Here is a 25,684-nt window from a genome sequence, read left to right on the forward strand (position 1 = left end):
TTGTTGGTGTGAATGAAGTGTAAAAGAAAAAAAACACTCTCACAACAGCTCAGCAGGCGAGACGATCGCGGAAACCTGAGGAACACTTTCTTTTGTAACTTCTTCCCTCGTCCTTCCTTCCTCAGCCTGTATGACGGCGTGAAAACGAAAGGTAAAAAAAGAAACTTTATAACTACTAAAGAAACGTCAACGCGATGGGAATAAAGTTCGCATAGCTGATGTTTAGAGCAGGTGCACAGTCTGTATGACCAGCTCCAGTCTACTGTTTTCTAAGCTTTGCAAATAACCTTAATATGAGTTTCTTTGTCTTACAAAAGCAGCAGACGGGTTTATTCTCAGGACTGACAGCCTGGCTTGAATTAAAGTTACATTCATTTATCCCAGTTTCCTTTGTCCAGTTTGAGCGGATACTTCTGGTTCAACGACTGAGAGTTCACTGTGGACGCGTTTATTAGTAACTTATTAACGACCCGTAATCAAACATTGGCGCAAAAATAACGTTAATGTCACCGATTAATGCCGATTAATGCGTGCTACATGTTATTATATAGCGATGCTTGGCTCATGAACAGCTTCTGAGTTCATTATAGCTTCTCACAGCATCACTTACAGAATTAATGATACGGTAAACATCCAAGTGAAAGGCACTGAGTGTAGCCTTGGCAGGGTAACACGCACCAAAGTCAAACAAAGATAAAGAAGCTTAAAGGCCAGCAAGCCAGGCGCTGCTGCAGAATGGTTTTTCAGTGCAATCCATGAAGGTGGCCTAAAAAAACACAACAGGAATCACCATCTATCAGCTGCAGCTTTACCTGCTAGACAGTGTTTGTTTTCTCAGGGGTTCATCTGTGAGGAAAAGAAGGGAGGCTAGATATGAATTTAACTGGGTGGTGTAAACAGCTTTAGGATCCCATTACACAATATTATGCACACCCAGAGGTGTGTGTTTGAGCAATGCACCAAAAAGTCAATCACGAAACTAATCTCTTGCACAAACACCTGAGTGTATCGGAATCAAAATTGTTTATGCAAACCGGTTGAAGACGGATATTGTGAGAGTGACAATAAGCATTTTGCTGACACATTATTGAAAACTTCACAGTATTAAACTGTGGGGTGTGGAGTTACCGGTTTGTGCAAAACTACTACAGGTCAAACCAGATGACAAGCCACATACAGTCCCTGTGGTATTTAGTGTTACAGATTTGGCAACATTACTTTTATTTTGTTTCACATGGTGTGTAAATTTGGACTCACATTTATCAAAGTTGTTAGCACAGAACAAAGTGCTTATGTGACAGTTTGAGAACAGTCGCAAGCTGTTTGCCTTTCAGTGGTCTCAGTTCAGTTGAGAAAGATCTGATGTGGTTGTGTCATTTCTGTGCAGATTACATTGAGTTTGTGTGTGATGACTCATCAAAGCTGCTCCACTCTCTGCTGGTCTGCTGCTTGACTGGTCTGCTGCACTGTTAGTTTTTCCATCTTCAGTGTGGTTATAAATGACGAAACTGAAATTTGCATTTTATAGCAGTGTAATATCATGTTGCCCATCTGTAAATGATTACATCTACTAATCATCAGTAGTGAAAGTATTTTTTATTTTATTTTTTATAAAAGTGTACACTCATAGTTAGAAATGTGATGACATGAAAATGATTCCAGCACGACAACTTCATAGTTTCTTTTGTTTGTTCAGTATGATTGATTAGCAGCTCCTGCAGTAGTAATGTGCTTTCAACAATCTAGACCGATCAGGCTTTTCAAGCGTTCTTTGTAGCAACACGACGAGCTGGCTTTGTCTCAACTGAGAGTGAAAATATTTTTTCATTGTAAAGGTGTATTTTCCTGTATGTAAACACCCCCTCTTCTTCTCTCCTCTTGTAGCAGCTCAGTTATGGAGAGCTCCATTGAGGCTTCCCAGACTCAAGGCGCCCCCAAACCTAAACCTCCCGCCAAACCTCGGCTCGCTCCCAAGCCCTTCTCTCTGCAGAAGAACACCACCATTCACTCCATCCACGCTCCAAAGACGGTCACTGCACCATCTGAAGCAACAACACACCAGACTAGTAAATCTGAGGCTCCAGATGTCCCCAAAGCCACTCTGACCACCCCTGCTCAGAAACCACCTCAACAGCCCGCCACCTCTGACTCCAAACTCAGCTCTGTAACTGTGAACACCAAAGATCAACCGAAAACAGCTACAGAGAATAAATCAAGTCCGCGTGGAGAAGATGCTCTTGATTCTATTGTAGCGCCAGGGAAATCAGATCCAGCTTCACAAAGTGCTCCACCCAAGGAGACATCTAAATCTGAGCCAATCCAGAAAGAAGATGTCACCCAAACAAACCACAGCACATCCACTGATGTTGTAACTAACTCGGAACAGAGAGATGAAAAAAAGAAGGATGACAAAACTGAGACGGCTGTCGTCCAAAACCTTGAGGTATCAGGGGGTGATGATTCCTCCACAGCCAATCCAAAATATCGAAGGAGTAGCGTCAGGAATCGTCTGTCCGCGGACCTCACCTCAAAGTTTGAGTCAGGTGGTCTAACTCTGCCTCCCCAGCCCACTATAACCATCTCTACAGCCACCAGCAAGGACGCCGCAAACAAGCCGGTTCCCCCTGATCCAGAGCAGAGCCTGACAACATCAGAGCCACCCAACAGAGAGAGTGACGAAGGCAAACTGATGGAGGAATACAGTGGAGGAGGCAGCATAAAACGCAGAATCAGTCTTCTGTTTGACTCGTCGTCCAGGCCAGAGCCGGTTGCAAAGAGAGAAGAGCCAGAAATCATAAATGGTGGAGGAGGTGTGAAGGAGCGAATTAAAAACTGGAAGGTGGAAACAGGTTCTGAGGGTCCGAAGATCGAGAAAAAGCCACAGGTTGCACCCCGAATTCGCCCTAAAAGGTTAGTGAGATTTTTTTCCACTGTACTGTTTGGTGACTTGACTAGACATGAATGAAGAGAATATTCTCTTGCAAGTGCAATCAAGCAAGAAGTTTATTTTAAGGTTAATGGCACATATCATGACTTGCTATTATTGGCCAGGGTTACAGTCTTCTCTCCACTTGCATCTTTTGTGCCAGATCCTGCAGTACTGCAGTAGACATATTGTATTTAGACTAAAGCGCCTTTTGTTGTTTTTGTCGCTTCCTTCTGTCTTGAGTGTGGAAGGTTTCTGCAGTGTTTTCCACAGTGTCTCCCAGTTTCTGTGAAAAAAATCATGGCAAGAGGAGTGCAAGTCTGGAACTACTGAGAAAGGAAAGTTTGAGTGTCAGCTACAGTGACTTATTTTTTTTTACATGTCATTTCAGTGTGCACTGTGTGTGGACATTAATAGAAGTGTGGCAAATGAATCATATTGCCTGCAGTATAAAGGTTGTGGCCAGATTTATGCCGAAAGATAACTAAATTCGGATAAGAGTGTAAACAAGGCCAAGTCAAAGAGGTCATTCTGAGACTAGATGTCAGTACTCCAAAAACTAGTGAAAATCTCACAGTTAGAGGGTTGGTTCACACCTAGTATCTAGCCCCTAGATGTTTTGGTGTTTTTTTGTCTAGGTTTTGAGATATTCATCTCCCACTATTCCAATACAGTTGAGGTGAGTAGAAACGTGTTTATGTCATTGGAAAATGGGATAGTTCCTGTGACATCAGTTGATAGAGTGTTCTGTGGATTAGCATGTGTTTCTGGAGAAGGAAGTTGATGTCAATTTTTTTAAAATGTAAATATTCAAACAAACAAAACCCAGCCTGTTGGAAGCAGAAATGTAAGATGGATATCTAAAAAACTAGCAAATAAAACCAAACTATCTGATTAAACTAATAAGTACTAGAGGTACGTGATCCTTTCATATGACCTTGTATGAACAGATACATGTGGATCAGGATCATAAACTCTCAGCTTGAACCTCTTTTTAACTTGAACAACTGTGATTGTTATCTCTTTCACAGCTCTGATTCAGCAACTGCTCCTACAGCAGAGAAAACACCCAAAAGTCCTCCTGTTGAACTCCCTGTAACAGGGACATCATCCACAGAGACTGTGGATCCACCCTCAAAGATCTCCCCCGAGGAGCAACCCGCAAAGAGCCCACTAGTCACATCCAAAGATGCTCCTCCTAAAGTGAATTCATCTAAAACATCACCAGAGACATCAGGAGATAGTGAACAGAGCAAATCGACAGAGGGTGATGTTCAACTACGTGCTTGCAGCCCACCTGCAACATGCACTGCCACTGACGAGGGATCCGCAGCTGCAAGTGAAAGTTCTGTAAAGAGTGACAATGTCAGACGTCGCTCTGTTCACTTTGGTGTGGTGGAGAGAGATGACGGTGGACCTCCAGTACACCTGTGCTCAGAGCCTGAATCCAGTACAGATGAAGATGAGGCTCCTGAGGATAAATCTGAGGAGGACTTCCCTGTTTCAGTGCCTGCCTATATAGGAGTAGGAATCCTTCAGAGCCAGGACAATGAGGCCCAAAGGCAAGAAGAGAAACGACTGAAACAATTGGAGTTTGAAAAAAAAAGGAAAGCAGAGGAAAGCCTAAAGGAGATGGAAAGACTTGAGTTAGAAGAGAAGAACAAACGAAAAGAAGAAGAGAAAGAAAGGGAGAAAGAAAAGGCCAAGCAGATGAGGGAAGAGGAGAGAAGGAGAGAAGAGGAAAAGAAAAGAGAGAAGCTGAAGGAGGAAGAAAAGGAGAGACAGAAAAAAGAGGAAGTGGAGAGAGAAAGGTTGAGAGAAGAGGAGAGGGAAAGGGAAAGGTTGAAAGAGGAGGAGATGGAACGGGAAAGACAGATGGAGTTGATGTTGCAGAGACAGAGAGAAGAGGAAAGAGATAGGGCAAAGCAGATGGAAGAGGTGAGAAGGAGAGAAGAGGAAAAGAAAAGAGAGAAGCTGAAGGAGGAAGAAAAGGAGAGACAGAAAAAAGAGGAAGTGGAGAGAGAAAGGTTGAGAGAAGAGGAGAGGGAAAGGGAAAGGTTGAAAGAGGAGGAGATGGAACGGGAAAGACAGATGGAGTTGATGTTGCAGAGACAGAGAGAAGAGGAAAGAGATAGGGCAAAGCAGATGGAAGAGGTGCTTAAACATGAGCAGGAGGAGAGAGATAAGGAGAAACTGAAGGATGAAGAGAAGGAGAGACAGAAGGAGTTGGAGTTGGTGTGGCAGAGAAAGAATGAGGAGGATGGAGCGAGGGCAAGGCAGAAAGAGGAGATACTAAGACAAGAGGAGAAAGAGAAAGAAAGATTGAGAGAAGAGGAGAGGCAGAAAGAGGAAGAGAGGATGAGGGAAAGACAGAGAGAGCTGGAGGATGGAGTGAGGGCAAGGCAGAAAGAGGAGATACTAAGACAAGAGGAGAAGGAGAAAGAAAGATTGAGAGAAGAGGAGAGGCAGAAAGAGGAAGAGAGGATGAGGGAAAGACAGAGAGAGCTGGAGGAGGAGAGGGAGCTTGAGAGGAAAAGGCAGCAAGAAAAAGAAGAGATGGAGAAAATGAAGCAAATGGAAATGGAGAGACAGAGAGAAGAGGAAAGAAAAATTCAGATGGAGAAAGAAGATGCTGAAGAGCTGGAGAAGAAACGTCAAGAAGAACTTGAAAGAAAGAGAGCAGAAGAACTGGAAGAAAAACTCAGACTGAGAGAAGAGGGGGAAAAAGAGATGTCGGTGGATGAGCCAGATTTAATCAGCTTTGACTCTGAAGATTTGCCTCAGAAATCCAAATCTCCTCACACCCCTTCAGATCAAACCCACAAGCCCACAGAGAGTCAAACTGAAGTAGTCTATGACGACTTCTCCGTCAGCAAGCCCTGTGTCGAGGTTGATTTTGACGATTTTTCAGTCAAACCGAAGAGATGGGGGTCACAGGCTAAAGTAAAGACTAGTCCTGTCCAGAGCACCTCTTTGTACTCCCCGGATGAAGAGGTGGCAACACTTGTGCCCCTGGAAGTCAGAACTGAGGAGAAGAAAGTACAAGAGCAGCTGGAAAAACCAGACAGCCCAAAGCCTGCACCAGCCCAGCAGAGTCCGGAGGAGGAGAAGGAGATAGAGAAGGAGAAAGCAGAGGAGAAGGGGATAGAGAAGGAGAAACAAGAAGAAAAGGAGATGGAGATGAAAGAAGAGGTGGAGACAAAGGAAGATGAAGGGGAAGAAGACGGCAAGCAGCAGGAGGTACAGTAAATACAATTTGTATTGCATCTTGATTTTCATCCATGTTTGATTGATTTTAACACACACTGTGGTTACTCCAAAATGATATACTCGTATACCAATATGTAAAGAACAGAATATTAAAGTGTCCAATTACGCAGAAAGGGTGAAGTTAAGAACAGAGTCAGGCTCGGTCATGGAAATGTGGTTATTTTACCACTTAATCACATCAGCCTGGCAGCCACAGACTTTACCTGTAACAACACATTGCCATTCCTATTGCAAGTGCAACAATGACTTGTTATAGTCGCTCCAGCCAGTTTAAGTCATGACTTAAGAACATGTGTTGGCGTGTGTCTGTACGTGTCATATGCTGTGTGTCAGTCATATTATCTGCCCTTGCAAAGAGCTTATTACTTTAATTAATAGTACAAAGTGTTAGAGAAAGATAAGTGTGGACTTTAGAGGTGTCACAAAACTGCTGTGATTGAGGCCTGGCTCTGAATTTATGATCTGAAATTACTTCCCCTAAAGTTGATATCAAGTAAGATTGAACCCCTTTTCTGTGTTTTACATACAGTTACAGTTTTGTGCAAGGGCAGGACTCATTCCAGTACATTCAGTCTCCTAATGCATTTGCTGACTCTGCTCAGCAACTGTAACATCACATCAAACTGTATGAACTCAATAGCTGTCGTGTGTTTATGTGTGAAAAATGACTAACAGGAAGTGAGGTTTGCCCTTCCTTTGCAGCTGTTGCAGAATTTGTTACTTTCATTTTGCATATGAAAAAACTTCATTAAAAAAGCAGGTCAAAAGAAAAAGACAAGATATAAAGTGTGAAATAACAATGGATTATTTCACATGGGCATCTTGGATGGGTTATTTCCAGCAGCTGTGGGTGAGTATTTGCAGATAGAAGCGTTCCATCAGTAGTGTCAGTGGTTTTGCAGAGAGTGAAGAGCCAGCTAAGCAATTTCCCCCTCTGTGAAGCGTCCATCTTATACGTTTTAGATTTATATTTGATGTTGGAGTGCAGTAAACAGCCTTTTTTGACCACCATTAACTGAACTGATCAATGCAGAATTCTGATATACCAGATGATGAGTACACATGATTACATTTGAATGTGGTTTAATTCTTGAAAGGCATACTATGCAGGATTTTCCTAAAAATATAGTATAGTATAGTAATATAGTATAGACTCATACTAAAATATTCCCTCTCAATCATCACTAATGACCCTCGAGAAGTGTGTGGCGGTGTATGTATCTGCAGAGACTCTGCTTTCTGCCTGTATTTTCTTATATTTTTCTGTGTTTGGGAAGCTTCTAAGCGTGGGCAGTGAGCGTGTAATCCCCCAGCCAATAACAACATGTGGGGTCTGAGATCAGGATTCGTAGTGTAGGTTTCCATCTCTCTTTTCTGTTCCGCTCTGCTCTCTATGTGTCATGGATGTCTAAAGAGCTGCAGGTCTCTGTGACTACTTGACTGATGGCGACACTGAGCTACACACAAACAGAGCAGAGAGGCCATAGCAGACAGGATTCTCACAAAATCCAGTTCTGAAGTCTGTTGTTTAGCCTGAAGCTGGAAAACCTTTGATTGTTGGTGACCGAAGACTTTGATCACTCCTACATGTGGCTTATCTTTCAAATTAGACAAATATTAACTTTTTATAAGTGTTGTTATGCATGTGATAAGATACATCAATTTTATCAGGCGACTTCTAATATGGAACTTATTTTATGGTTACGGTCAGTTCTCACTGGATCCATTGAAGTTATATTAGTACTGCAGTCATCAAGCAATGTCTGAGCCAACTTCCAGATGGACCAACAAATAGAAATCATTGGTGTAGTCCTTTAAAAATGAATGATAGTCAGATGGGAGGGTGATAGTCAGTAAATGTTGCTAATGCTGGAAAATTTTAGTCATGTTAGAAATATTAGAGAGCAAAGTGAGGATTGCAGCTTAGTAATACACCTACACCTTCCACACAATTTAAAATGCAATGTCAATTACAATATTTAATACTTGACTGTGAGAAGAGAGAAGGCAACAAAAACAAACTATTCAAGTTGAATGGAGCAAACAGTTGTTGATGACCCTAATGAGAGTATATCAGACAGAATGAGCAGCTGAGAGGCCCGTGCCAGTCAAGACAGATCAATTCACTGCCTGTTTGAACGTGCAACATTTTTTACAGAGTTAATGAAAACCCTCTGGAGCACTGAACTGTGTGTTTATGTGTGCATCATTGTGATATTATGTTTCTGTGAACATGCTTGATGAAACAAACCATGAACCACATACTGTTAGTAATGAGCTACTTTAAGGCGGCATTGTACATAACCACTCAGATATCCCAAAGCCAGTGATACTGTATAGTTGCTTTGTTGGTCATGATTGTGTGTATGGTTGCAGTTTCACCACTGAGTGGCACTGCTGCTCTTAAAAGTTGCACTTCCTTATCCTGCACTGCAGAATCCAAGGACTTTGTGTAATGAACCGTACGATGTTATAATACAGCCACCGTTCGTCGTTTAATAAATAACATATTATTATAGCTATTTGCTAACCATTTTATGGCTGCAAGGGAAAATCCCACAGCAAAGACACTAGTGTGTGTAAAATTAATCAGGCAGAGAAAAGCTTTTCATTTGGACCGAGTAGAATGAGTAAAATGTTTACTTGGCAAACACAAGCTGAGCAGCCGACCGTGCACCCTCGCTGAGGCTACTGAGTAAAAGACAGACAGACGGGTGGATGGATTGATGTCATAGTAAGTAGGGCCTAGGTGGTATGTGATCATCATGTCCTCAATTGGATCTGGCAACGGGCATCATGTCAGAATGACCATACATGGTGCCCCTATCTGCTCTCTTTCTGTCTCTCTACTCAATCTCTCCACCCTGTTTTGAGAGAGCCCGTCACCCCCCTACACACACACACACACACACACACACACACACACACACACACACACACACACACACACACACACACACACACACACACACACACACACACACACACACACACACACTTTCTGGCATGCATACACACAAAAGAGGCTGGGCTAATCCATGGACAAGAAAGTTCACTATCCACTGTCCATTCTTTCAGTCATCTAGTGCTCCCTGTTGCTCCAACTTTCTCTCAACTTTCCAGTAGTCTTCCTGTTTTCTACTATTCTCTCTGCCTTCTGTTCTCACAAAGACCTGGTTCATTCAGTAACCTGCATTTACCTAGAGGAAGAGAGCAGCAGAGGGAGGTACAGAAAGCACCTTGGCCCAGCCTGCCGCACCTTCCTTCCCTCTGGATTTTCCATTTCCGAGCACAGACCTGAGCTTTGTTTTGACTCTCTCTGAAATCCCCCAGGTCTAGAGGAGATAAAGGGGTGATCTACCTCTCTGTACCTGGCTTTGGATGTTTGGAGTGGCAGATATTTCCCACGCTGCTTTTTTTCTTTGTGAATGGAAAATGGAGTCGCAATATGAACTGGGACGTAGGTACACATGCAAACAGGCTTGACTGTGGCTGAATCAAGTCTCAGCAAAACAGAAAAAGAGGGTTCTCATGAAAAGAGGTAACTGTGAAAGTTCTTGTGTGCAGGACTCAAAGCTTATTTGCTGTTTTTTTTTTTACCTCAAAGGTAGAGACATAAGGACGTTTATCGATTGAGACTTCTGTCAGTGTCTTTTAAATGGATGATAAACTCACAATGGATAATCGTAATGATGAGAAAGCCTTTCTTTGGGACGCTGCTGTTTAAGGTGTCACATCCATCACAGTGAATGCTGCAGTGGAATAGTGTTGTCAGCGTGCAAACACATGGCTGGTCAGACTATTTACTTATTTACTGACAGCAAATAATCAACTGTTCCAGGAAGTGTGTGTGACTTGAACCATAAAGATATGGAGAGCGGGGATGGAAGTGAAAGTTGGACTATATTTCATTTTGTATGACATCAGAAGCCTGTTTTCTACAAAGGACAATTTGTGCTCTCTTTACCTTCTGCCTGCTGAAAATGACAACTAAAAGCAAGATCACAGACCCAGCTTTCTGACTCACCCACACAATCCCTTCATCTCTAACAAAGCTGAACTTCAATTTCTCCGGTGACCCAGTTCCCATGGTGACGTTACTACCAGGACGACCAGCTGTGTGAGCTTTTCAGCCATGCAGTACTTGGGAGGGAAACTGTCAGCTGCCCAGCTGCAGGTGGCAGGCTGGGTGGGCAGTGTACGACGCTCCTTGCAAGGGGCTCTGGAGCTGGTCTGGGGCAATGCGGAAGAGAAGCAAGAAGAGGAAGATGATGATAAAGAGGAAGAAGAAAGTGGAGATGGAGAGGGAAGGTTTCAGAGAGCCATGTCGCCATTTCGTAGCTTTGCCAGACGTAGCAGAAGGTCCCTCCGCCACTTGTCCCTCAGAAGCCGACAGACTCTGCACAGGAGAGCCTCTCAAACCTGCTCTGTAAGAGCTGATTTAGCAACACAGGAAATGTCAATGATTGCTCTACAATATTCTGCTCTTATCATATCCAGGTCAATTATAATGAATATAATGGTTTAATGAAAATCAGATATTACATTAATAGCCTTGGCTAGCTAGTTTTTATTGACATTAGGTCAATGGAAATGACCCCTTCAATGCATCAACAGGGAGGTTAATGGAAATTACATACAATAATGATTGTATCAGCAGAATTTTAACTACATAAGAGAGGGATTCAGGTCCTTAGTTAGGTCATAGTTTACACCAAAGCTCCATGCAACTCATTGCCTAACCAAATATGTACATCCCCATTTGTTAAGAGATAAACATGCAAATGTGAATAGGAGGCGCAGTAGGCAGTGGCAGTCTGTTGCAGGAAGGACATGGTTATCTGATAAAGTCGTCCAAATGTGGTGTTTTATCAGCACACATGCATGCCCTTTCCCTCTCTGTCTGTGGTGTGTGTCAGAGATAAAGCAGAGGACTAAAACAAAGTGTGACACAGTGAGATGAGGTTCATCCAACTACAGATGTCTATGTCCAGTTTATCTACATCTGCCTGATGTTTGAGCTGCCCACATTTGCTTTCGCTTTAGTTATGGCAATATCTTATCACATTTCATTTCGATATCCATGCGTATAGCCATCCATTTTTATCCACTTATCCTGGTATTGTCAATACTGTATTTCAACTTTCAACTTCTCCTTTAACGCTATAGTGTGAACACTACCCTACCACTACTAATTATATAGATATATGAATATGGTATCTATAATTTATGTATTACATAGTATAGTATTTCTTAAAACTTTGAAATCGACATAGATTTTAATGATTAAATTGGCCTCAATGTTCCGCTCTGCTCTCTATGTGTCATGGATGTCTAAAGAGCTGCAGGTCTCTGTGAATACTTGACTGATGGCGACACTGAGCTACACACAAACAGAGCAGAGAGGCCATAGCAGACAGGATTCTCACAAAATCCAGTTCTGAAGTCTGTTGTTTAGCCTGAAGCTGAAAAACCTTTGATTGTTGGTGACCGAAGACTTTGATCACTCCTACATGTGGCTTATCTTTCAAATTAGACAAATATTAACTTTTTATAAGTGTTGTTATGCATGTGATAAGATACATCAATTTTATCAGGGGACTTCTAATATGGAACTTATTTTATGGTTACGGTCAGTTCTCACTGGATCCATTGAAGTTATATTAGTACTGCAGTCATCAAGCAATGTCTGAGCCAACTTCCAGATGGACCAACAAATAGAAATCATTGGTGTAGTCCTTTAAAAATGAATGATAGTCAGATGGCAGGGTGATAGTCAGTAAATGTTGCTAATGCTGGAAAATGTTAGTCATGTTAGAAATATTAGAGAGCAAAGTGAGGATTGCAGCTTAGTAATACACCTACACCTTCCACACAATTTAAAATGCAATGTCAATTACAATATTTAATACTTGACTGTGAGAAGAGAGAAGGCAACAAAAACAAACTACTACTAAAACTTTGAAATCGACATAGATTTTAATGATTAAATTGGCCTCAATGTAGCATTTTATTTCAAAAACTTTGGCATGCTACCGAAAAGGGGATAAAAGTAGATACACATCGTATATCTGATGTTTATTTCAACGCAATATTTATCACCATCTGGTTTAGATATGAACTACAATAACTTTGGGTTCCAATTGCAATACATGAGTTTTAAGTTTTTAAGTGTTAACAGTGGACGCAGCATACTTGTGTAGGTGTGTGTGTATGTGTGTGTGTGTGTCTGTGTGTGTCTGTGTTTCCATCTTAGTGGGTGTACATGCATTCGAGGCACAAAGACTAAAAGGAGAAAGGAACCTGCAGGCTTTTTCCACTCTTAATTTGATTATGCATCACTTTCCCTTGTTAGAGGCGATGTTTTGTTGACAGTCTTGATTTGTTATCCTGGATTAGAGTTGTTGTTAGTTGTGCTCATGGCATCTTTAGGATGATATCCTCCCCACTACATCGTAAACAAGCTCTCCTACACATTCCATTGACTGTGACAAAAATGTGATGGTGGTAAACTATAATGAAGCTAACTCTGTCTTGACTTGCACATCCTCCACCCTCCAGTGCACTTACTGTACTGGCACATTCACACAGACACACAGTGATTACTGCAGCCTAGAGGTGAAGTTTTTATCTAAGTTTTTTGTTACTTTACAGTGGTCCTAAACTGTTCAGTTATTATTAGTAAAATAAGGAGTCTACCAGCATACTCTGTGCACATGCAGAGTAAAGCTGCAGGTGTCGCTTATTGACAAAAACATACAGATAATTATAACTCTGCTCCTCCCCTTAACTTTATAAAACATGTTACATTACACGTAGGCATCTTTTAGTGCATTGTTTTGGTTTTGTTTAATCAACCACAGCAGACATGTCTTTTGCTGATAAACCCACTGTATGTTACCTTCCTAGCAACAGTAGACAGACAAAGTAAGTCACTAACTAGTGAACATACAAGAGCATTTAGCAACTAAGAAGTTGCTAGACTCTCTCTGGAGTTGGTGGAAACCGACATAGAGATAAAAGGAGAGTGAATATTATTTGTCAGGTGGCACAAACATGGATCCATATGAAAGCTATTTGTTGCTTTTTGTCTGCTAGATGTGCAATCAGGCAGCTGTTTGTTAACACCATTGCCTTATCAACTATATAAGGTGATAATATATATGCTTGTTCCGCTGCCCCCAAGGGGTTAAACATTTTTTCATGCATAATATTTTAATCTCTGCGTATGACAAGTGGAATTTGCATTTTGTTTGTGGCAGTCATTTCTGAATCATAGATTTAAGGAAAGCAGATTGTTTCAGACTGAGATACACTTACCGATTTTCTCTTTCATTATTGCATACTTGTTCCACTGCCAACAGAAATCATTTAGAAAATGAATTAAGTTCCTCTTTTTTGTTCTTTAGGAGATTTTGGTAATGATCATAGAGGCAGGTGTCAGAGTCACACGATGTACTGAAAAATGCAGTTTCAGTCTGTTTTTCAACTTAACAACACTGGAGGGATATGGAGACTATCTTTCACTGTGGAGTAGTTGTCTCGTTGTGTTTCTCTTAGAGCAGACTCTAAGAGAACTAAACACAGTCTTTGGTTATAGGAAAATCATTATGAGTCTGTCCGTCCATGCTGCGATGCTCCCAGATAACAGGCATTTTGAAAATGAAGCTGCTATATGAATCATGAGTAAAAAGTGGCTTGTGAAGTGTTTGAGACTTGTATGAAATCATACTAAGGCCTTACCTTCACAAGTGTTGTTCTGTATCCAGGTGACAATATCAGACAACACAAGAGAGGGATGTGTACCTTGCGAAAATGTGAAGTGAGCTTAAAGGAATGTTTGTGAGGAAGTGCTCTGTAGTTGCTCTTGTGAGTGAGCTTTTTCTTGTGCGCACCCATGCATTCCAGCGTGTAGGCGTGACAGCATGAGTGTGTTTGGGTTATTTGTGTGTACATGTATATTATAGGTGTGTATGCCAGTGTATGTGTGTGCGTGTGTGTGCATGCAAACACATGCTCATGGTGTTTATTGAGGACAGCCCAGCCTCTGTGACCAGCTCATTAAAAGATGCATGCTTGGCTGGTCCTTAGTCCTCGCTCCCTCTGTAGTTAGTGATCTTGGCTCGACACACAGTTCATTTTCTGCCCCCCACAGCCCCACAATGTGAAATTCTAATATGCAGATTTACAGAAAGACCAAAATGTCATTTCATTTCATATTACAAAGCAGCATGGCCAACATAAAAAAAGGAAATTGGAGGTTAAACATTTCTAATTTCTTCCTTAATTGTTTCCTGTTTTTTCTTTTTAAGTATGATCGGCTTTCTTGTTCATTTTACCAATTTAAAGTCTCTCTTTGTGTCTCATAGACTCAACTTAACAGTTATTGTACAGATGGTCAAGACACTGATGCTTTGATAGACCTTGAGCCAGACCAGCAGAATGGGGCCTGTGAACCGACATCTGAATCTGACAGGTAGGAAAGCCGTTTTGGTGTGATACAATACAAATCCTTCTTACTGTCCTTGGACTGCAGATTGATGTCAGTAACTCCATTTCAATTATTGGACACAGACAGGACTGGACAGGTTCATTTGATCAGTCTTTGTGTCATGTGCTGAAGGTGGGGCTCCACATAGACATGATTTGATTTAAACTGGGTAAACCTGCGAATACACACCCTATAGCTATCTCACTTTGAAGTCTTAAAGTAAGTAGCCTGGAGGTGCAGTTTAGGAGGGCCAAGTTTAGCTCTGGTTTCTTAATATAATCAGTGAAGCTTGAAGTGTAACCAGTAATAACACAGTTTGGTTGAGAAACCATATTGGCTTCTCTGTGTTTGAGAGTGACATATTAATTTAAAATATCTTCAACTCCATGAGTTACTGGGAATATTTAACTGAATGAAACATGCAATAGTGAGATTTCTGTTTCTGAAACATAATTCCTTTTACAGTATAACCAAGTGTAGCTGCATAGTAAATTACTTTCAAGAGTTGAGCTCCCTGTGCCCCCTTGTGGTTAATAGAGCTCAACACAGAAACTCTGAAGAGCTGAGGTTGTTAAATTGGATGGAAAAAGCTCTCAAGACTGAGCTAAAAGCATCTCAACAGTAATATAAGCCTTCTCAGTTTAATATGTGTTATTCTGAATAGTTTTCTTTGTTCTCAGTGTAAAGCCTGCCGCTGACCAGCTGCCTGAGGTCTCCTCTGAAGATGTTGAGACTACTGATTTTCAACCAGAACCCGACCTGCCTCCATTCCCTGAGGTTGGTGACTCTGTTTTGACACCTTCCCCTGTCATGATTCATGATTGCTGTTGTCTGTATCATCTCCTACAAACATTAACATATGATTTGGTTGTTACTTTGCATATGTGTCTCCGAAAATGTGTGTGTCATTGTAGCGTGGTGGCGCATTAATATACGCCAATGAATGCAGTGTCTATTCATTACTTGTGAGACTCTGTGTGTGTGTGTGTGTGTGTGTGTGTGTGTGTGTGTGTGTGTGTGTGTGTGTGTGTGTGTGTGTGTGTGTGTGTGTGTGTGTGTGTGTGTGTGTGTGTGTGTGTGTGTGTGTGTGTGTGTGTGTGTGTCTCTGCACAGAGCTCCAATCCTCTCCTTGACACCAGTGCACAGAGATCCAAGGCAGATCTGGGTAAGAGGCGAATACGAACACGTCCACCAAGCCGGCTCTATGCAGGACTGACTCAGACGGACGGCCCTGACTGGAGGTCCAGTGACTCCACAGGTTATTACAGCATCCATAATGTTTTTAATCTTCATGCAGGGCTGGAGCTCACTGATTCTTTTGTTTCAAAGTAAACAAGCAATATTTCCACCAAATACATCCGATCTAGTCGAAGAGCAGTCTGGAAATCTTGACTAAGTGCATGTTTTGATGCATTAACTTTATTTCAGTTGAAAAGGAGGAGTCTTCCAAGCAAAGGGAGTCAGACTCTGAGGAGGAACAGCCTAAACCGAAAATAGTCTGTTCTCCTCCTCCCACTTCTCAGAGAGTCCCCATATTTCCTGGCTTGAACCCTGCAGCCCTAATTGTAAGTTCTCAGAGTCTGAGCAGAGTTTAAGTAAACTTTTTTTTAATAGATAACATGATGTAAAAGGGTGGAATTGACATGGAGTAATGTTTACTTAACTTTCTCCCCAAGGCTCAGTTAAAAAAGAAAACAGGTGGAGGAGGTGCTGGTGGAGGAGATGAAACAGAAGATAAGAGCAGACAAGAAAAGGAAAGTCCAAATGAGGTGATAACACCATCTCCCTCACAACTGTCACATTCTCCTCGCTCTGCTGCACATCTTCCAGGAGCTGCACGAGTGCTGCCACCCATCGGCGGGGCAGACGGAGGGTAAGAACAGAGCATGATGGCACACTCATATCCTGGAAAAGATGAGACCCATGCAAAAATGTTTAACGAAAGTGATTGAAATATTGATTCTGTGTGTTGTTCAGTGCCACCTCCTCTCCCGCTTGGCTGAAAGAACTGAAGTCTAAGAAGCGTCTCAGTCAACATGAAGGTGAAGCGTAGCCCAAGTGAGTATTAGGGGGAAATTAAAATACTAGAGACATAATACAGTTTAAATATTGCTATAGAAATGGAGAGTTCTGTTGTTGCCCTGTGATACACTGACGGCATGTTTGAGGTATTTCCCTGCCGTGTGTGCAATATGTTATGTGCAATGTGTGTTTTTACCATGGGGTGGGTGCAGTATTTTGTTATGTGTAATTTATTGTTGTGATTTAAACAGCTGGTGCTGTTTTGTTCATATGTTTTCTGCTGTAACTGTTGAGGCATTTATGCACGCAGCGTAGAGTCCAAGACAAATTTCCCTATGGGGACCATAAAGTATATCGTATCGTATCGTATCGTATCGTATCGTATCGTATCGTATCGTATCGTATCGTATCGTATCGTAACGTATCGTATCTTATCATATCTTTCACTCCAGACCATTTTCCTCTTTAGGGCCTGTTCAGAGCTTTTCTTGTGTTTCACGTGGGACTTTAATCAATATTGTTAATATCATGTTGACAACAATTATTGTCAAGACCGTCCCATTCTCATGAACGCGATATCTCAGAAATGCCCTAAAGGAATTTTTTGAAATTTGGCCCAAATGTCCACTTAGACGCAAAGATGAACTGATTTGAATTTGGTGGTCAAAGGCCTCACAAAACACGGTTTTAGCCATAAATCAAGAATTAATTTAAAGGTAATTATGACCATATTTAATATTGTCTAATAGGATTAGATGATGATGATGAAGTGATAATATTTTATGATCTTGGGTGCCCACTTTGAGACTGTTGTGATGGATCTTCTGTGCTGCCAGGTTGAAGATGTGTCTAAAGCTTCCATGTTTTGGAATTGGTCGCTTCTTTGCAGCAACGTTTATATCTGAAGCATCATCTACTGTCATGGTCTATCAGAATCAGCTTTATTGGCAAAACATGAACATGTACAAGGAAAATACACTGAATACCTTTTATTTCATTCCCTCATCACTACAAATACTTTATGAGTCTGGCCAGACATTGATGTAAACTGTAATTTGACTGGTTGGCGGAGGCATACAATCACAAGGTAGTATTTCTAGTTTCTTTCTTTTTTCTAATTTCAACAACATTATTGGTTGTCAGAGACACATTTTAGCTCTTCTTAGGCAATGATGATCCAGTGTTCACTTGGGGAAAAAACATATTTTGTATGACATTCCTATGGCTTGACAACAGAATTTTTAGACACATTATACACATGAGAGCATTCACAGACCACAATGTGCATGTGAAATGTAGATAATAGGTATTCATTCCAGGAACATGGGATTTTTGACATAACTTACAAGAATGGATTTGCGTGTGAGTCATTATGCAATTCAGCTGAATAGTTGTTCGTATAATAGAGAGTGAATGGTTCAAACTTCACTGCAATGCTGTCAAGAGCAATCATGTTATTAAGTGCTGAATGACTAAACTGACAGCACAGAGAAAAACAGGAAGTTGGCAATATTTCTACAGCGTTTTTCTCCTATCATGGTTACATGGCACAGTGGTTAAGAAGGCTTCGGTGTTAAGTTTAAGTTGCTTGATGCACTTTTATTTGCCCCTGGGACTGTTGCTTGTAGCTATATTTTGCTTTCACATTTACTGTTTTGGTTATGTTTGGCTTAGTGAAAAGGGCATGAGAATGTAACAGGGTTTTGGATTTAAGTGCCACTTGTGCTAAAAATTAATGTACTCATGGTAGAGTACTTTCACAAAAACCCATCCAGTACATACATGATAAATGCTGACTATATTAACTAAAGTGAATGTCTTCTGTGGTTTTGAAACTTCTCAATGAACTTACTGTGTATTTTGTTCCCTTTAGGAGACGCTGTGCTGTTGCTCTTGAGCAAGAATCAATCCATCTCAGATATTGCTGCTGACAGACACCTTGCCATGATTGCTCCACTTTGCACTTTGAGTGCCTTATTTTGGACCTTTACTGAGATATGCAGTAAGGGAATTCAGGCTTTTGCTGAACATAGAGGCCATCAAGTAGTTTTCATCTTGTAAATGGAATATGGTGCCAAGACTATGTGCCAAGACTGTGATGTGTTTATGCCAAGTAAATGTTTTATCAACTGTTGTATAGAGGCTCAATGGAGGCTGAACGTCCTAATGTAGTGTAGAACAAAGCCACACATTGTCTTACTGGTTCATTGCTTTGTTTGGCTGTGTAAGTCCATCATTTACTGACAGGGACTGATAACACTAGGCCTTCAGCAAAGTATCTTCTTTTAAACACACACAAACACACACATATGTACAGAAATTCTGAATGTGGATTGTACCTTGTGTGTGTTTAGTTTAAATTGTACAAAATGCCTTTTACATTATTTCACCAATCATAGATTGTCTCACGTAAACCTACCTAGCACTTTAAGAAAAATGATAAATTACTCCAAAAAAGTAATGATTATAATTAAGAAAAAAAACGTTTGTAGTTTTGTACTGTTTGGAGAATTTAAGGACAAATAAGGGAGGATCATTTGTGTAGATGCCCTTATTAACAGGCTTAAAGGGTATTAGTTTGAAATAAATATGCACCTAATAAGGAAGACCCTGACTTAATCAATGAACTGAACAAAAATTAGGGCACCAAACAAGGTGAAATTAAAAGATTTCAATGATAAATCAAGTACCCTGTTACTGGTAAAAAGCAAATTTTGGAAGTTACTGGTACTGAGGGATAAGGCTGCCATACATACGCTCATAGATGATTTAGGTTTGGTGGATATATGACTGTTAATGAACCCAAGTGACAAAGAATATACTGCCTTAAATCTTACTGTAATCACACACCAGTAGAAACTCAAATTGATTTAAATCCTGAAACAGGAAGGAGGGGTAGATGGCGAATGAACTCAGTGCTGTTAAACAAAGAGGAGCTCAGTCAGTAAGTTGGCTGAGGACCTGACTCTGTTTTTTGAATTAAATGTAGAGGTCACAGAGAAGTTGTATTCAATATAAGAGGCATCCGAGGCACAGGAAAATTAATAGCACAAACATCTAAAAGGAAAAAAGAAAGCATGAGCCAAATAACTTGAAATAACCACATTGGAAAACACTCTATCAAGACAATATACATATGATTTAGATTTATATATTTTTAGACTTGTGCAATCAGAAGTTTAAATGAGATAATATATGTATAACTAAAAAGCAGAATATGCATTAAAAAGTCTCCAGGCATGAATTGCTGTCCCATTGAATATTTCAATACATTTGTGGACATGTTGGCTCCTATCTTATTAAAAGTTTATCCGGAAATATTTAATTTGGAGTCTTTGCCTAATACATTTAATGAAGCACTAAAATGATTGATTCTAGAAAAAGATAGCGATGCAGTGGATCCCTCAAATCATAGACCTTTAAGCTTAATTAATGAGGACTGTAAAATACTGACTAAAGTATTAGCTTCACGATTAGAGAAAGTGTTTATAATCAATATAATTGGCTTCATCAAAGGAAGGTCTGCAGCTGACAGTTTAAGAAGATTACTACATAATTTGGTTGAACTTCTCAAACTAGTGCCAGTCACTGCCATCTCCCTGGATGACGAACAAGACTTTTGACAGGGTGGAATGGTGATTCCTAAGTACGGCTCTGTCATTCTTTGGGTTTGGCTCTGTCTTAAATTGTGGATCAGGATTTATGGTGCTTTTCCACTACACAATTCCAGCACGACTCGACTCGTTTTTTTTTGCGTTTCCACTAGGGATAGTACCTGGTACCTGGTACTTTTTTAGTACCTGCTCTGGTGAGGTTCCAAGCGAGCCGAGCCGATACTAAATGTGACATCAACAGACTGCCGGGCACTGATTGGTCAGAAGAGTTGTCGCTGGACGAGTCATGAGCCGTCCCACATAAGAATCAAACCCGGCATTTTTAAATACCGGCAACAGCGTTAGAGCTATACGGCTCAATTTTCTTGCTTTGTGTGTGACAAAAAGCCACATACAGCAGCAAGTACACCACTGCCTCAATGTCCTCCATTGTTTATGTGTTTTGTGTCGTGTATAAAACGAAGTCAAAGCAATTTTGCGGAGTCATGCTATGACGACCCCGCCCTAGTTGAGTAGGTACTTTTTTGTAATGGAAAAGGTTGTTCCTGGTACCGTACCGAGTCGAGTCGAGCCGTGTAGTGCTAGAACTGTATAGTGGAAAAGCGCCAATATTGTGTTTTAAAAAAAATTACAAATAATTTCCCAAAATTGCATAATTTCCCAATTCTTCAACATCTTATGAGGAACATGCCAAAGATGCCCCCTTTCTCTGCTGTTATTCACAATTTTCTTGGAACCTTTGGAAATCATGATTTGAGAAGATCCGAATATTAGAGGAGTGAAGGGAGCTGGAAGGGAGAATAAGCTGATGCTCTATGCTGATGATATTGTATTACTTATTAACAACTCTTTCAACTCTGAGTTCTGAGTTGTCCGATTACAAAATCACATGTAGTAAATCTGAGACTCTGTTTGTAGCTCCTCAGTTTAATTATCTCTCTATGATGCTTCCTTTAAAGATCTCTGATTTCATTTATAAGCAATACAACAAAATATTAATACAAAATCTCATAAGAATCCCTTAAGCAGAATGGGTAAGATGTGCATGGGCAGGTACAAAGGAGGACTCGGTTTACCAGATGTCAGGCTGTATAATCTATCTTTCTAGATAACCAAACTACCTAAACATTGTGTTAACGCTGATCTGGGTGTAGATTGGGTAACTATAGAACTATGTAATTGAGCCTTGCTGCACCATATTGTCCAATTACCACTCCTAGTGTCTTACTCAAAGAGTTTTTTTTAACCAGTCATACACCTCACTTTTGAATTACTCTGAAATACACATGGGAAAAGAGTGATGTACTGGAAAGAATGTCAGTCTGTAGGAGTAAATATAATTGGTATGAGAAGGGTATATTTATGTCATGTCTGGATGTGCTGAGGAAAGTTTTAAGTAGAGGGAATTTCTGGAAATATATAAAAAATGAGACCCTGTGTTTGGTAATATATCCAAGAATGGTGAAACACCAAGTAACCCTTTAACTGAGTACTTCATTACCTCAGGATGTTCATAAAGCGTCAGTGTTTTACAGTGTTCAAACACTCCACAGGTGATTCCCATAATTACCTCTAAGTAATACGGCAGAAGGACCCTACAACTGATATTGAAGATAATGAGTGGTCAGATATTATATCAAATGTGTGGAGAGACAAGTATTCAATATAAAATAGTACACAGATTTTACTGGATACCGGCTAGACTTCACAAAATAGGAATTGCTGACAACAATCATTGCTTGAAGTTTAAGCGTGAACTGGGCACACATTTGCACATGATCTGGTTCCATTTTTATCAGGAACTTCCTTAGTGGAAACGGGGCTATGGTATCAACCATTCTGAGCATTCTTGACAATAAAACAAATAAAAGTCTTATCACAGCTACAACTGCAAAATTGGATGAGCCCTATATGTCCTACTGTGAAGGAAGGGATTGATAAAATCATTAAGATTTCATCATATGATCACATGTTGGGAAAAATTAATTGTTGGGAGCAGGGGGCACAGAGACATGGGTTCAATTTCGGTTGCATGTTAATGGAATGTAAATGCGTTAATTAATGACCGTACATTTTTTGTATCCATGGTTTTTATTTTATGTTAAGGGATGGTCGTCTTCTGTTCTGTATAAAAGTCCTGTATTGTCTGCTCTATGATATGCTGCATTATAAAAATTTGAATCATGAAAAAATTATAAATAATTACCGTCCACACAGTACATCTGATAGCATGGCCAAGTACCTAACTGTAGTAACAGGGTCAAAGGAAATGTTTCCTTTTGCTACACAATGGATGTCTTACTTCTCTTTTAAATAAGATGTAAATAAAACTCAAAGATGTATTCCCTGATTTTATTAAAATGCCCAATAGCTGGTATGGTTACGATATCAGCAGTTATCTGGGAGAAAATGTAATGATGTTTGAATGCAACAACAGAATCTGGGAGAGTGTTTTGTAAAAATGTCTAACTCCAAACCTGTGTTAATCTGCTTGAAATTATTTTAAGTGCCTTTGTTTTTAATGGTAAAAAATAAACATTGTCAACTCTGCAATCACTGATATGTATGATAAAAGGAAATTTGGGGAATTTTATTAAAACTTTTTCTATGAAATACAATTGTGTGTATGTGTAAATTTTTAATGGAAAGCTTGTACTGTTTATTGCACATACTAGGTGCCTACAAGTCCATTTTAAGACACAACATAACAAAGTCTCATTCATGTTTTACAAACAAACTTTCTGCTCCTGTTATAGTTTTTGTTATGTCAAAGGTACTTTATGTACCCAAGGAAAAACAAGAAGAATCCAAATAAAGAGATACAATCAGTCTGGTGAATGGTACAATAAAAAAGCTGAAAGTTGGACGCAGCAATTTGAACACTGGATGAAGAGAAAGGTAAAGAAACAGGTAGAAGACAGGAGAGTGAAGAGCAAGATAGCTGGGTGGGGCCAATTGTGCTGAGTGAGACTGATCTCTGCTCATTCTCTTGGCTGGCAGTCAGTGTGTGTGCCCACTATAGGATCATGGTCAGGATGGCAGCATGGGCCGAACTGGGCAGCGTTTGCCAGTGTGCCAGGGACAGAGGGCAAGCCTATTGAGAAGCAGTGTGATGGACACAATGGGTGCGACAGACTTGCTGCATCAACAGGCTTTTTGCTGCTGTGGCCAGAAATAAACCATAAATACCCCCCTGGCCTCCATCAACCGCTCGCCAGGCCTCCACACCCACACACCCTCACACTGAGACAGAAAGGAAAGAAAGAGAAAAAGAAAAAGGAAAGACGGAGAGTGTGGCTTGTACGTGGTGCAGTGAAGCACAAGCCATCCAGGTAAAAAAAAATCATCCCTTTCCCCGACAGGCCTTACGCTTTTATTCTCTCCCTATTCCTTCTTCTATCTGCATCCAAATGCTTGCTTCTTAAGTATTCTGTTTGTTGTACTATTGATGTGTTATTCTTACAGACAGCTAACAAAACTAGGATTTGAGTTAGATAAACAAGTAAATGTCTGTGAATGTTGGGCCGATTTGTGAAAGTTAGAGACAGGCAGAGACATTTTGTCTTTGCTGTTGTTGGGCCTTACCATGTTAAAGTTTAATGTCTTTCTTCGGTTAATATGTTTGATACCGGCACTTATAGTGGTATTGTTGTGCTTTTTAGAGGGAAAATGACAGAACAGCAGGGAACCCCAGACCAGCTACCTGTCGAGAAGGGCCAAGGAGGGGCTGGAGCCACATATAAGGTACCTAATTGGTGACTTCACACATTACATGCACAAATAAATGTAGATGGGGAAATTAAAATGAGTCAGAAAATAATGTGGAATCTGGACTTTGCTGATGGCAGAATCACTGACTCCTTCCCTGTTCCTGTCTTATAGCTGGCAGTTTTTGAGTTTGAGAACTTCCGTGGAAAGAAGGTGGAGTTGTCTGCTGAATGTAAAGATGTGTTGGAGAAAACACAGAGAGTTGGCTCAATCATTGTTGAGTCAGGACCGTGAGTGTTTCCCTTTATCCAGTCACATTTTTTTTTAAAGCATCCACATCATGTTTACTAGCTGTTTCCCCTGCTTTGTATAAATGTGTTCTCCATGTTTCAGATGGGTGGGGTTCGAGCGTCCAGGTTTTGCAGGAGAGCAGTTTGTTCTGGAGAAAGGAGAGTATCCTCGCTGGAGCACCTGGACCAACTGCATGAGTAGCTACAACCTAAGCTCCTTCAGGCCCCTGAAAGTGGTCAGTATTCATGATAACACCTATTAGTCTTTCACTACTGACTGTAGACTTAACATGTTTGCAAGGAAGTATGGCTATTTCATCTGTCATTGCAATACTAGCACATGCAACTTTATGCAAAACAAATGCGAACATGCTGTCTCTCTCCCCAGGACAGTGCAGATCACAAGCTTCACCTGTTTGAGAATGCAGGCTTTGAAGGCAGAAAGATGGAGATTGTTGATGATGATGTTCCCAGTCTGTGGGCTCATGGTTTCCAGGACCGTGTGGCCAGCGCTAAGGCCATCAATGGAACGTAAGCTGTAACTCCTCAGCTTCTCAGTCATAAATATCATAGTAGTTGTCAGCATGGGTCACCCTCACTATACTGTAATACCAAATGAAAGTTAAAATCCCAATTTGCCATTGTGAAACTTGTAGCTGATCATATAAAGCACAGTAATGAGTATCTCATCTTATTTTCAATTAATCTTGTTTTATGCCCTGGAAATGTTATTCAGTGCTCTGTATCTTTCCTCTAAAGGTGGGTGGGATACATGTATCCAGGCTACAGAGGGCGCCAGTATGTGTTTGAGCATGGAGACTTCAAGCACTGGAACGATTGGGGAGCCACTGCACCTCAGATCCAGTCCGTCCGACGTGTGCGGGACATGCAGTGGCACAAGAAGGGGTGCTACATTGCCCCTGCCCCTGCTCCTGATCCTACACCTATTCCAGATCCCAACCCCACTCCCAATCCTACCCCTGACCCTCACCCTGCTCCCAACCCCAAATCCCAAACCCAGCCCCAACCTTAAAGCCACACCTCCAGCACCTCCTACAGCAACTGGGACAAGCTGGACAGTCCCCAGTCTTTCCTCCATGCCCACTGTTAGTCTAGGCTATCTGACTATGAAATTTTGAACTGGAACTGACCATAATGAAACATGTATCTCTGTTGAAAATAAAGGTTTTGGCCCTGATTTTGGTTATCTGCAAATTATTGCATGGTATTTATTTATGGAATAAAGAAGTACTAAAAAGTTGTATTAAAAGTAATTAATTTATTTTTTTGTAAAAAAAAAGAAAAAAAAGTAGCCTTTAAAATAAGCTCTGACACTATTGTTATCGTCCCTCTTTATTATCTC

At 40.8% G+C, this 25,684-nt stretch overlaps 2 protein-coding genes across 3 annotated transcripts; both read left to right on the forward strand.

The window, feature by feature from the left end:
* On the forward strand, positions 1-22,941 carry LOC133977293 (golgin subfamily A member 6-like protein 22). 2 transcript variants are annotated; one of them, XM_062415401.1, is made up of 10 exons: positions 1-151; positions 1,888-2,910; positions 3,958-6,166; positions 14,566-14,672; positions 15,368-15,464; positions 15,801-15,945; positions 16,116-16,252; positions 16,364-16,560; positions 16,665-16,745; positions 18,583-22,941. In XM_062415401.1, exons 2-9 carry the CDS (start codon positions 1,895-1,897, stop codon positions 16,738-16,740), a joined length of 3,984 nt encoding a protein of 1,327 aa, XP_062271385.1. In that variant the 5' UTR covers positions 1-151; positions 1,888-1,894; the 3' UTR covers positions 16,741-16,745; positions 18,583-22,941. The 2 variants fall into 2 exon arrangements, with proteins under 2 accessions (XP_062271385.1, XP_062271384.1); XM_062415400.1 differs by having other exon boundaries at positions 3-151; positions 1,885-2,910.
* Positions 22,942-23,209: 268 nt separating this feature from the next.
* On the forward strand, positions 23,210-25,354 carry LOC134003498 (beta-crystallin B3-like). The gene is made up of 7 exons (XM_062442726.1): positions 23,210-23,221; positions 23,324-23,655; positions 23,986-24,067; positions 24,206-24,321; positions 24,425-24,557; positions 24,710-24,852; positions 25,081-25,354. The coding sequence occupies exons 1-7, from the start codon at positions 23,210-23,212 to the stop codon at positions 25,352-25,354; spliced, it is 1,092 nt and encodes a 363-aa protein (XP_062298710.1).
* The last annotated feature ends 330 nt before the right edge of the window (positions 25,355-25,684 follow it).

This window comes from Scomber scombrus, chromosome 3 (assembly GCF_963691925.1).
Source record: "Scomber scombrus chromosome 3, fScoSco1.1, whole genome shotgun sequence".
In the NCBI taxonomy this organism is placed as follows: Eukaryota; Metazoa; Chordata; class Actinopteri; order Scombriformes; family Scombridae; genus Scomber; species Scomber scombrus.

What these genes read in the sequence shown, in the direction of transcription:
- LOC133977293 (XM_062415401.1), top strand. Translation starts at nt 1,895, where the DNA reads ATGGAGAGCTCCATTGAGGCTTCCCAGACTCAAGGCGCCCCCAAACCT. An exon ending in AAGACGGCAAGCAGCAGGAG is followed by an intron (nt 6,167 to 14,565) that starts GTACAGTAAATA and finishes TGTGTCTCATAG; the next exon opens with ACTCAACTTAACAGTTATTG. An exon ending in CCGACATCTGAATCTGACAG is followed by an intron (nt 14,673 to 15,367) that starts GTAGGAAAGCCG and finishes CTTTGTTCTCAG; the next exon opens with TGTAAAGCCTGCCGCTGACC.
- LOC134003498 (XM_062442726.1), top strand. An exon ending in ATCATTGTTGAGTCAGGACC is followed by an intron (nt 24,322 to 24,424) that starts GTGAGTGTTTCC and finishes TCCATGTTTCAG; the next exon opens with ATGGGTGGGGTTCGAGCGTC. An exon ending in CCTTCAGGCCCCTGAAAGTG is followed by an intron (nt 24,558 to 24,709) that starts GTCAGTATTCAT and finishes CTCTCTCCCCAG; the next exon opens with GACAGTGCAGATCACAAGCT.